Source organism: Vicia villosa, linkage group LG7 (assembly GCF_029867415.1).
Source record: "Vicia villosa cultivar HV-30 ecotype Madison, WI linkage group LG7, Vvil1.0, whole genome shotgun sequence".
NCBI lineage: Eukaryota > Viridiplantae > Streptophyta > Magnoliopsida > Fabales > Fabaceae > Vicia > Vicia villosa.
This window is the reverse complement of record NC_081186.1, coordinates 67,191,880-67,205,499: the sequence shown is the minus strand read 5'-3', so window position 1 is coordinate 67,205,499 and position 13,620 is coordinate 67,191,880. Positions and strand designations below refer to the sequence as shown.

Sequence of the window (13,620 nt, the reverse complement as noted above, 5' to 3'; positions counted from 1 at the left end):
GCTAAGCGGAGCCAGCCCGTTACTGCTTACAAAAAGGTTCTACTGCTTACAAAAATTCTTAAATTAAGAAACATCCAAGGGGACAACTTCTCTACCCATCATAAAAAGTTGGGTAGTGTACCTTCCACCAATCACATTTCATTATTTAGTTTTATCTTATTTAATTAATTATTAAATAGTATACTTTTTAATTGTTTCCAAGACATTTCACATTGAATGTAACTTTACCTAACTTTTTGAGTCGGGTAAGATAAGAATTCACCAACATACAATACTACTCGAGTGTTAGGCTCTGTTTGGTAAAACTAGCTGATAGCTTTTAGTTTGTAGCTGATAGCTTTTAGCTGGTAGCTGATAGCTGGTAGCTGGTAGCTGGTAGCTGATAAGCTAATGTGATTGTTTGGTAAATTAGCTGTTTTATTAGCTGATAGATACAAAATGACATTAATGACATTTTAATTAATGAGGGTAATAATATATTTTAGTTAAAATAATAAGGGTATTAATGGAAGAAAAACTCACAAGCTAAAAGCTACAAGCTCAAAAGCTACTTCAATTAGCTTTTGAAAAAAAAGCTAAAAGCTAGTAAAAAAGCTACAAGCTAAAAGCTAAAATAGAGTTACCAAACAAAGCTTTTTTATTAATACGAGCTGAAAAGCTAAAAGCTAAAAGCTCTTTTTTTTGTCTTACCAAAGAGACTCTTACTCTCTTGACTTATATTTTTATTAACTCGTGTAATTTTCTTGATGGACACTTTTTCAATACCGAAAATACCCTTCACCAGTTCAGAGAGTCAACAAACAATTTAATAAAAAATAAATAAATTCGCATTCAATCATAGCTCTTGCCACTAATATTTAAATGCATGCTTCCTCTTTACTCTCCCATAACTATCCAACACAGACAAAAACTAAATAGCATAAACCATCTTTCTTTCTAATTCAAATGAAGTCTTTTTCTCTTTTACACCTTCATCTTCTTTTTCTCTTAACCTTATGTTTAATGTGCTTTAGTCCTAACAAAATTGTGGCAGTGATATTACAAAACCAAACAGATTATTTAGCATTGCTCAAATTCAAAGAATCAATATCCATTGATCCATATAGAACTCTTGAATCTTTGAATTCTTCCATCCACTTCTGCAAGTGGTATGGAATCACATGCAGCCCCATGCATCAAAGAGTTATTGAGTTGAACTTAGATGGATCTGAATTACATGGATCTTTATCTCCCTATGTTGGCAATCTCACTTTTCTGAAAATTCTCTACCTAAGAAACAACAGCTTCTCTGGAGAAATTCCACAGGAGTTAGGTAAGTTGCTACAATTGCAGCAACTTCGTCTCACCAATAACTCATTTGCAGGTCAAATTCCTACAAACTTGACATATTGCTCCAATCTTGAATGGTTATCCTTGGGTAAGAACAATCTCATTGGTAAAATACCAATCGAAATTGGCTCTTTGAAAAAACTCAGAACATTAGAAGTTTGGAAAAACAACTTAACCGGAAGAATCTCTTCATTTATAGGGAATCTCTCAAGCTTAAGGGGCTTTTCCTTTACTTATAACCACATACAAGGAGATATTCCACAAGAAATATGTCACCTTAAAAACTTGTCAGTTTTACTTTTGGGTGGGAACAAATTGTCTGGTATGGTTCCTTCTTATCTTTACAACATATCATCACTTACCATGCTTTCCATGCCAGAGAATAGCTTTCATGGATCTCTTCCACTAAACATGTTCAACACCCTCCCCAATCTCCAACATTTTGCTATTTCAGGAAATGAATTTTCCGGTTCAATTGCCACTTCCATAATAAATGCGTCTAACATTATATTGTTTGATATCAGTAGAAATTATTTTGAGGGACAAGTTCCAAGTTTAGGTAGGCTAAAAAATTTATCTTTTTTGAATTTGGAAGACAACAATTTAGGTGACAATTCAACTAAGGATTTGGAGTTTTTAAAATCTTTGACAAACTGTAGCATGTTAAATGCGTTTTCTATGGCCACCAATAATTTTGGAGGCATTCTACCAAATTCTATAGGCAATTTATCCACTGAGCTTAAGCAACTATATCTTGGGGTTAATATGATATCAGGACAAATTCCTGCTGAGTTAGGAGGTTTAGTTGGCTTAACTCTCTTGAGCATGGTAGGTAACAAATTTGAAGGAAATATTCCAACAACTTTTGGGAAGTTCCAAAATATGCAGATGTTAGATTTGAACGGAAACAAGCTGTCAGGAGATATACCATCCTCTATAGGTAATCTTACTCAGTTGTATAAATTGGATTTACATCTTAATATGTTTGAAGGAAATATTCCTCCAAGCATAGGTAACTGTCAAAAGTTACAATATCTAGATCTTTCGCAGAATAAGCTTCGAGGAACCATCCCTTTAGAGGTTTTTAGTCATTCGTCTTTAACAAATTTATTGGACTTGTCACATAACTCTTTGAGTGGTAGCTTACCAAGAGAAGTGGGTATGTTAAAAAATATTGGTAAGCTAAATGTCTCTAATAATCATTTAGCTTCTGCCTATCGCCGCTTGAAGCGGGGTTGTTGAATTTTTTATTTCATTAAGCCCGCTTGGTGGTCGTTGAGCGGACCCTGTTTTACAAAACTTTTTCAAACTTTGAAATGATGTATCTTTTGATCCGTAACTCCTTTTTATGCGCCGTTTGAAGCGTTAGGAAGCTATTGTGATGTTCTATATGATAGTATAGGATTGAATTGCTGTTGTTTAATTTAATTATGATGTTAATTGAGAATAACATGTAATTATATATGTATGTTATGGATGAATTGCGCATGATCAATATTCCTAGAATGTATTATGTGATATAATAACCGTGAATTGGGTGATTGATTACTAGATACTAATTGGTGTTTGAGATTGGATTGAATGTCGTGTTTTGTAATGTTGTGCAAAGTGGTAAAGATTTGATTGTGTAGTTTAAGAGATAGGAGGATCGTCTTAAATGCATGAGTCTTGTTTTGTTGCACACGTACAGAAGCATGAGTCTTTGAAAGTGGAAATGTTGGGTAATCTCTTGAAGGTTATTTACTTGTCCCAAATCTAGTGCCGAATGAGATTTGAAAGATTAACGCGGAACAAGGCTTTTGAGGTGGTTATCTAGTCTTTGGAGGAAAGACAATCGGCATGACTGAAAATGATAACGGATGGGATCCACATGCATATTGCATAGAATCACACTTGAGTCGCACGTGTTGGTGTGAGTTGTGTTATGTGTGATTTTGCAATATGATTGGCGTGGATTAATTATGTGATAAGTGTTGCATAATAAGGAATTTGGTGTGATAATTGTATACTTGATGACATTTCATTAGTGGATTACAATTGATGAATTGGTAATTGGATATACTTACTTGAATGATGGAACTTGGTTGTTTAATGATGAAACATGTTAACTTGGATGTATGATTATAGAAGCATGTTTTATGAAGAGTGATGAATTATGCAATGTATGTTTGTTTTATGTTGCATTTCCCATTATTTTATTTTCTATGATAATTTGAATTCTCACCCTTTTGCTTGAATGTTGCCTTTTGTTGGTAACGTGCAGGTTCAAACGAGTAGTTGCTTATTCGTGGCTTAGTCGAAGAGCTCTGAGTTTTGTTATTTGATTAGGTAGCGAGTCATATGCTCTAGTCATGTAACACTTGGGGGATTTTGTTGACTTATGCTTATGTTTGGATATTGCTATTTCCTATGTTTGTTGAATATTCAAATGTATTTGTTTGAGATCATATATATGTTGTTTTAAAGGCCTTGTAGCCTAGATTTGTGAATTCAAGTAGCATGGATAGTAATGTTACTTTGATTTGGTAGATGAATATGGTATGGGACATGTTCATTGAATTTATGTGATAGCAATTCTTTTGTTTTCCGCAAGCGTTTATGCATAAAGTATGAAAGCATGAGATTTACATTATTGTGTTACAATATGATCTTTGCATATTATGAATGTTAAATGCGTGTTATTTTGGGATTTTCATTTTATGGAAATCAACATGTGGCGTCCTTTTCCTTATGCATGATTACTCTGTGAGATATATATGTTATATTTGGGATTAGAAAAGGGTGTTACATTAAGCGCTTCTTTAGGGATATCAAATGTAGGAAAAACCTGTGGTGGTTTTGCAACTGGTTTGAGGCGAATTTTCCCAACCATTTCTTGAGTTTCGGAATCAACCTCGTATGATATGGAACGAGTTTTGAAAAGAAGGGCGACTTTATCCGATTTCTTGGAAGAGGATTTGAATATTTTGGATTTGTCGTAATGCTCGGGAAAGTAATAAACCAGCGATTTATCTTTTGGGTTAAACGGTAACAAGCCAAAACACTTCAACCATATAGTATCGTCGACGGTTATCGGAGACGCCATTGTTATCGGAGAGATAGAGAGAGAAAGAAAGGTAAGTATGGTAGTGAAGAGTCAAATAGAGAGAGAAAGTTATATATTACGTAACTGATTATGTATTTTTTTTAAATTTTTTCGTGAGTTAGCTATGTTTTTATTTAAATTATGAATTTAATTTTTGCGAGTTAGTTTTGTTTTTATTTAAATTATTATGAGTTTATTTTTTGTGAGTTAGATTTGTTTTTATTTTTAAAGAGATTGTGAGATGATTTTAAAATAAATAGATAGATATTGATATGAGAGTTAATGAGCCAACGTCAAGCTATTTGATTTCGTGAGACTATGAATTTGTTTTTGTGAGTTAATTTTATTTTAATTTTTCTTTTTAAAGAATTTGTAAGATGATTTTATAGTAGGAAATTTCTTATTCCACCCCATGCCCAAAAAAAGACATCATGCAATTTCTAAAATGCCCTTCTAAAACATAAAGTATATTTTTGGTGTGCACATGTTTTCGTTAAAATTGATGGAAAATCGGAAGTATGTTTGCGATTTTACACCGGTAACATATTTTTCGATTTTAATGTTACCAATAGTAGAAACAATTTAGGCAGAGAAATGTCAATTTTTCCTCATTGTTTCGCATTAAATACAAAATCCTGTACAATTCATACATCCAAGACAATTGGAAGAAATACATAAAAAACTATAACCAAAATACAAAATCATCATCAAATACTACTGGGTATGGCGGATAATAAGTCGGTCTGTCACCCTCGAGTGTGATCGTCATCTCACCATGTGGTAGATGAAACGACGTCGTCTCACGGTGCCACCTCTCAACGAAAGCGTTATTCATACCCCAATTGACCATGCTGTATCCATACTGGGCCAAATCTTTTAACCTTGTAAGCTATAAAAGCTCATCAAACCATGGCTCAATAGGGGGTACGATTCTACTAATCTTTCGTCCATGGTTAATGACCTTAAGCGTATCATGCTCCTGCATAAACATTTAGACGGTTTTAATAAACAAATCAAAATTCAAAACTCATAATTCAAAATGTAATAGAAATCAAAATTCCAAATTCATACATGTCTGTCCCAGTTATGTCTAGCAACATGGTCAGGGTAAAGAGGAAGAAGGGATAAATCATACGGTCCTCCTATAAAAGCCTGAGTTACCGCAGGTGGATACTGTGCAGGTGCACGCTCAAGAATCTGGTATTATTCAGGAGCCGCCTCAAGTGTCATCTGCGGATATGATGGAGGTTGTGACTGGGCCTCTGATGTCGCCTGAGCATTGGACGCCTCTCCCGCCTCATATGCACTCAGTGCAGACGTGCGTCTACAGGAGGACGAGGGGCAAAGTCAAATGAATTTGAGAATCCTGCTTGATACGGAAGGACAAATTAGTAGAGTAGAAGCAGCAACACCAAAGGCTAAAGCTGTAGGAGGTGCATCCGATACGTCATGTCTTGAGATAGGAGGAGGCTGGGTTGCCTGAATCTTTTCTCTTTGCACATAAGTGTGACATCCTGATTTTACTAGCTATTTTATTAATTATTTTATTTGGTGTTTTATTAATTATTGATTGATTTAATTATTATGTGGTATAATAATTATTTAATTATGTGTGTATTTGTGCTATTTATGTTAATTTAGTTATTTGAGAAATACAACTAGTTGGGCCTAAATAGTGGTTTTGGTGGGTTAAGCCCAAAATAACATAATACTAAGTTAGGGTTTTAGTGTATTAAGAATAGAATGACATTTTGGAGAGTAATAAGAGAAGAAAGGAAGAGAAGGGAAAAAGAGGACGTTTGGTACTAGAAGAAGAAAGAGATTATTCAAGGTAAGGGTTTGTCTTCCCATTGTTATGATTCTATGTGATTCTATGCAAAGAATATGATACATGTTTAGAATTGGGTGTTCCAATTTATGGAGTTTTGGATAGATAGAGTTTTAACATAAAACTTGGATTTGATGATTAAATAGGTGAAATCATGTGTTAGGTTTAGTGCCCATAATGATCAATACATTAGGTTGTTGTTGTGTAATGGAATATGGTGTTAATTTGGTGCATTTAGAACCTATAACATGTGAAAATCATATTGGGATAGTGTTGGAGGTTCTGAAAAATGCACAGATTTTTCTGGTTCTGGAGTGAGCCGCCAGGCGAGCGTTTGGCTTCGTTGGGCGAGACCAGCGGGCGAGAGGAGATTTTTTGTGACCATGTTTCTGTAACAGAGCGTCGTGCGGGCCATTTTCTACGTGTCATTCAAAACATTAGGAAGGTAATGTAATTTTCTTTGTGATAGAACTAGAATCTTTAGCACTCACTGACTTAATTATGATGTTGTTGTGTGAATAACATGTAATTATGTGTATGTGCATGCGTGTATGACTTCATGAGTTGCGAATAATATGATGCTGATATGTTGTATTGTATATGATTCATGATGTGTGCAATGAATATATGCTATTTGGACGCTCCTTGTTGAGAATGATTATTTGATGCATGTTGTGCAACTTTTGGTGAATAATTCATATGAGTTGGATTATTGTGGTATGCGTATATTCTTAAGATTAAGAGATGGTCTTAATTTACATATGTTGTTGTTGAGTTGCACATGCATAATTTGTGTCAAGAGGCAATGGGTGCTAGTTCTCGCAGAGACTAGTGACTTATCCCAATCTTAGAGAGGGGGCTTGAAAGCTTAGAGAACGAGCTTACATCATTTCGGAGAGAAAGAAGAGATGAAAGGAAGAGAATGGAAAAAGAAGAAGTTTGGTAATAGAAGAAGGAGATTATTCAAGGTAAGGGTTTGACTTCCCATTGTTATGATTCTATGTGATTCTATGCAATGAATATGTTACATGTTTAGAATTGGGTGTTTCAATTTATGGGGTTTTAGATAGTTAGAGTTTTAACATAAAGCTTGGATTTGATAATTAAATAGGTGAAATCATGTGTTAAGTTTAGTGCCCATAGTGATCAATACATTAGGTTGTTGTTGTATAATGAAATCTGGTGTTAATTTGATGTATTTAGAACCTATAAGATATGAAAATCGGATTGGGATACTGTTGGAGTTGCTGAAAAACACAAAGATTTTTCTGGTTCTGGTGCGAGCCGTCGGGGGAACGTTCGCTTGTGAGCCTTCAGCGGAAGAGAGGAGATTTTTGGTGACCATGTTTCTGTAATAGAGCGTCAAGTGAGCCATTTCCTTTGTCAGGCGAATATGCCCTGTTTTGCAAAAAAAAATCTGAAATTCATAACTTTTGATCTGTAATTCTGTTTACATGTCGTTTGAAGCATTAGGAAGCTAATGTAATTATCTTTGTGATAGAACTAGAATCGTTAGCACTCGATGACTTAACTATAATGTTGTTGTGTGAATAATATGTAATTATATGTATGTGCGTGTATGGCTTGATGAGTTATGAATAATATGATGCTGGTATGTTGTATTGTATATGATTCATGATGTGTGCAATGAATATATTATATTTGGATACTCCTTGTTGAGAATGATTATTTGATGCATGTTGTGCAACATTTGGTGAATAATTCATATGAATTGGATTATTGTGGTATGTGTATATTATTAAGATTGAGAGATGGTCTTAATTTTCATATGTTGTTGTTGAGTTGCACATACATCATTTGTGTCAAGAGGCAATGAGTTCTTGTTCTCGTGGGGACTAGTGACTTGTCCCAAGCTCAGAGAGGGGGCTTGAAAGCTTAGAGAACATTCTTTTGCAGGTTATCTGTTTGGGAGATGGACTTGGTATGTCCGGAAAGGATAACAGAGTTGGTACCACTTGCATGAGTTGCATTATGTTGATGTCGCGTCACATACATATGATCGTGTGGATGTTATATGATGATGTGATTTGTGAATGGTTGTGCGGATGCTATGTTGAGCTTGGTTGCATATTTGACTATGTGATATAGACTTGAGAAATGCTATTTATATGATTATGCAAAGTGTGATGAAATTTTATATATGCATGCTATGCATTGCTTATTTTGACATATTTTTTTGATAATATGAACTCTCACCCTTCTGTTGGAATGATGTTTTATGCGACATCGCTCAGGAACCGAAGATAGTGGTGCTTCGGAGGAGGCTTAGCTTGGAGGTTTAGATCTCTTGTAGTGTGTCTTGACTAGGTAGTCATATCGTGCTCTAGTCAATGTAACACTTGAGATTTTGGGTTTATTATCTTTAAATTGTTGTTATGAGATATTGTTTTACTCATATGTATTTCCTATTTGGATATGTTATATTTTGATGTGTGGCCTTGAGCCAAGATATTGTGATATTGTGAGTTGGTAGTGGAAATAGAATAAACATGTACTTGAACCCCAGGGTACAGGGCTCTATTCCCACGAAAAGCAAAAACTCTACTAGAGAGGGGGTAGAGAAGTTCATATTTTTTTGTAATAGCCCGGGTCCCTCGCAAGACAATCCCGAAACTATTACCTTACAATCTTCTTTACCCCCTTCTCTAGTAAATTTTTTGGCTTTCGTGGGAATCGAACCATTTGCCCTGGGGTTCAGGTAAATGTTCAATCCATTATCACTACCAATTGAGCTAGTAACTCAATTGGTAGTGAGAATGGATTGAACATGTACCTGAACCCCAGGGTACATGGTTCGATTCCCACGAAAGGAAAAAAATTTACTAGAAAGGGGAGTAAAGAAGATCGTGAGGTAGCTGTAGCAACCTGCCCTAAAAATTAAAGATTAGAGTCACCACCTATTCTACCAAGGCGAATAGGAAACCTATGCAATTAAGAGATCAGGGTAAGATACTATATTCAGGTCGAGGGAAGGTGTTAGGCACCCTCAACCCTTTCCTATGGCTTTGAATCTAAAGTCAACAGTTTTATGGCTAAGAGTATTAAGGTAAGGTTTATGCTTTCGAGGGTTAAATAATTAAAGGGAACGAATCAGGAAAAACTGAGATTTAGAGGGAAGGGGACTCGCCTTGGTTATCCAAGTGCCTACGTATCTCCTTATGGAGAATCAGAATCAACGTAGTTCGGGGACAGGATTGTACCCCTTAGAATTTGATTTGAACGGTTTGAAGGCTTTTTGAATGGCCTATCGTAGTTTTGAATAAGGATGAAAATCCGTAGCTTGATATTGAGGTTTTGAAAGGTTTGAAAAGTGTTTTGAGGTTTGGGCGTACAACCCTGATTTAATTTTGCGCTATTAACCGCAACGATCAATAGATTCGATCGTCATAGTTATTAGATTTGAAATTGCACCGTTACCAATTTTAATCAATTGATTTGATTATTACTAATAACGAATTAGGATATTTTTTATAAATTTTTAATAATTAGTTTGTATCGTTACCCCTCGTTATCGATTGATTCGATTAAAAAGAATAACGAATTTGAAGTTAGAAAGAGAAAAGGTTAATCATCACAACTAATAAAATAGTTGCAACCATTTAACCAAATATGATTTAATTGCATTTTAATTAAATAAACATTTTAATTAAAATTATTATTGCCCATCACGATTAATGGATTTAATCGGAACGAATCAATAAATTAAAAATTTAATATTCATATTATATATTAATTTATTTAAAAAAATAAATCATTATTATACAAATAAATATTAAAAGGATTTAACCAAAATATTTAAATTAATTAAAATAAGTAAGTTAATTAGGGTTTTAGATCTAGTGTGGCAGATTTGAAGACTCATGGTATAGGGACCAATTGATGAACGTTAGATCTGGGTTAGTGGTGATTCCATGGTCAGATCTTTGAGGGTTTACAATAAGCCACGGAGGTGCAGGCGCATGGAATCATTGGGGACAAATTGGAGAACAAACAAGAAAAGGGCCAGGGATCGAACCCTGGACCCTAAGCATAAACGCACGCGCCCCTTACCCTCTCTGCTACCTCATTCATTCTTTCAAGAAACACAATCAATATATTAAAAAAAACAAAGTAAAGCCATATAGGAATGCGCGCGAATTTTCAAACCAGCCAACACCATGATGACACATCATCATCGTCCCAAAAGAACCTGCAACTTCCTAAGAAGTTTTTCTACGAATTTGCTGCGAATTGTTTAGTAGCATGTATGCCTGAAAAATAGCGATTACCACCTGGATACGTATAAATATTTCACGATACCCTCCCCTTACTCGTCTGGATCATACGAACTCGGCCATGTAATCGATTTGGTCTAATTTTATGCCTAGCAAAAAGCCCTAATTGCAAGTCCTTACAACCCTAACGGCCAACAATGGTGGTTCGTGATTTCATCACTTAAACATTAATATTTTTGCCCAGAAACGTTCACCACAACAAGATAAAACATAATATGCAGACCAAATACATAGAAGATGCTTGAATGAACGCAATCGACCTTGGTTTATATACGACTTACCTGGGCTTATATGGAGGTTATCTGGGTGTGTTGATGCAGCGTGATGATCCAAACACCTTCAGAGTCCTTCAAGGAACGTTTTGCAATCCTTAGATCCTCTTGCAACTGCTTAATTCTCAAAACTCGAAAACAAGTTCTTGATAGATATTTTTTGTTCTTGCATATGCCCACTGCCCAGAATCTCGTCCCCTAGTCCTATGCTCTCTATTCACTACTTATAGAAGAGTGAATTAGGTTAAAAAACTAAACCCAATCTCCATAATTCATGTGATTGATATTTGATTGAGATTTTCAACAAAATCTTTCTAAAATTGGAATATTATTTCTCCTTCCCTTCCCAATCTTTTTATGCACGAATTTGTATTGCAAATATGCAATAAATATTGATTGGAATTGGTTATTTTGAAGTCTACATCTAATTATTTGATTTTCTTTGATTCATATAACTTTAAACCATTACTTAAATGAATAAAAAATCATATAAATCAAATAAAAATACTATAATTTGTGAAAAATAGATTTACTAGCTTGGATAGCTTGTGGACCAAGATTAAGTTATAAAAATATAGGTCCACTTGCAAGAAATTCCATTTTGAACCCCTTTCATTCACATTTTGCCTCCAAATTTTGCCCAACTTTGACCAAGCATATCTCACTCAATTTTTAAGCTATGAGGGAGTTCTAAGACTTTTTGGAAACCTCAAGTGGTCCTCTATAAGCCACTTTGGAACATATTTTTCATTTGGGGTTTTTATCTTGATCATATCCTCTTTAACAAAAAACTGTTATTGGAGGATGCCTGAAAATGACTTGTAATCCTTTGCATTGTACCTCTCAAATGAATCATTTCTAGCCTTGGATTGTGAGAGACAAAGTTGTAGAGGATCCAATTTCCTTCAAGATAGGCTTTGAGTGGGGAATTTTTGATGTTCCATGTGAAAGTTATGCCCAGTCAAAGTTGGGTTGACTTTCTCCTAAGAAACCCTAATTTGAACGTTTTTTGTTTTTGTTCATCTCTGAGTTTCTATTAGTGGAATCATGATCAATCTTTGATCAAATGATGGTTATACACTTATTCACTTTATGTTGACCCAAAATTGAGAGTTTTTGATTGTGCTTTGATTATGGTCGACTTTTAGGTCAAACCAGTTGACTGTGGGTTACCTGGACCATTGAGGGAGCAAAGCTTTGGATTTGAATCTTGAACTTTGAATCATTGGGAATGGAATATGGAAGGCAAATTTTGGGGTATGACAGTAGCAGTGTTGGGATTTCCTTGCGAGGGGCCCGGGCTGTTGCAGATGATGTATGGGAATCATCCGAGTTTACCATTTTCTAGATGAGATAAATATTTCGTTGTGGTTCTGCATGTTCGTTTTGAATCCTTAATTCAGTGTTGCTTGAATGTGACCATAGCATGTTAAATTGTTATTGTTGGTAATTGTGTGTAGTGCCCTCATATGATGCATGCTTATTTACTCTTATTTATGCAAATGTATGCTTTATTTTAGTAGTATAGATTTGGGGGTGTTACAATAAGCATGTTATGCAACCTTGTCGTACCTCAATCGAGATGCTCTATCAATCATTGCTCATGTAGAAGCACGAAAAAAATGTTAACTTAAGGACCAATGTTCAAAACAAAGTTGAAAACATATACAAACAAAAACCTAAAATGAGAAATGCACTTGCGATTTTGTTCTTGACGACAATCGGAACTGCTTTTACGATTCCTGCTGCGATTTTAGAGGAACGGTAATGGCTTCCCCCCCGCCCCCCACAAATGAGCTCAAAACAATGCCATTTATCATGAAAATGACAGTGCCAACACCTTTCTAATATTGATAACAAACTATAAAATCCTAAATTATAACCTAAAACACACATTTGAGTGGATTTTACATAAACTCTAAAAAGTTCAAAACCAACTTACTTGATTGATTGTGGTTAATTTTCCTTGATTGATTGTGGTTGGGTGCTTGATAGAGTGATGCTTGATGATTTCTAATAACTTCGGTTGCAAATGTGGTTGATTTGGTGAAAATGACACTAGCACAAAAAGTACAATATAATTTAAAAATTTACACCTAATATATTAAAAACGGGTGTAAATGAAAAATGCAGTGGCACTTTTGTAAATAAAGTGTCATTTTAAGCATTATCATGTGAAAATATACCCCCTATTTTTTAAAAACGAGTTTAAATTAAAAATATCATTATAATCAAATCTCAATTAAAAATCCTAAGTTCCCTGAAACTCTCCATTTTTTGAAACATGAAAGAAAGACTGAACCCTTAAAATGGGTTTCTGCTTCAGTTCAAATAATATTATCCCGGAATGTGCCTGTATACATGACACACATTAGATATTTCGGCCAATATGAGAAGTGTATTATTTTGTTTGGTTTGGTGTTCTTGGTTTATTTGGGTCTGTTTTAGAGTGGTATATGTTTATTGGAGTCTTTTGTTTATGTTTCTTTTCTGGTCTGTTCTGGTGGAAATTTGCTTTGTTAATAGTTGTGTTTGGGTTGTTTAATTTTGTGGTGCTTAATTTAGAGGCATGTTAGATGTTCCGTTTTCGTCTTACTAGAAAGATAGATTATTGTTCCATTTTTCTAGCAGCAACCAACTTCATTCAATATACTTATGTTATGCTTTGCACTCCTTCTTAGGTTGACGTGACATTGGATATTTTGGCCAATATGAGAAATGACATAAGATTTGGAGACTTTCTTGCACATTTTACCAATATGAGATACCAACATTACAGAAAGTAAAAGAAATTAAGGTATTTAGCTCATT

General features: G+C 34.7%; 1 protein-coding gene across 1 annotated transcript; it reads left to right on the top strand.

Moving 5' to 3' along the window:
• The first annotated feature begins 945 nt into the window (after positions 1-945).
• On the top strand, positions 946-2,571 carry LOC131619246 (LRR receptor-like serine/threonine-protein kinase EFR). Its single transcript, XM_058890364.1, has one exon. It carries the CDS (start codon positions 946-948, stop codon positions 2,569-2,571), a length of 1,626 nt encoding a protein of 541 aa, XP_058746347.1.
• The last annotated feature ends 11,049 nt before the right edge of the window (positions 2,572-13,620 follow it).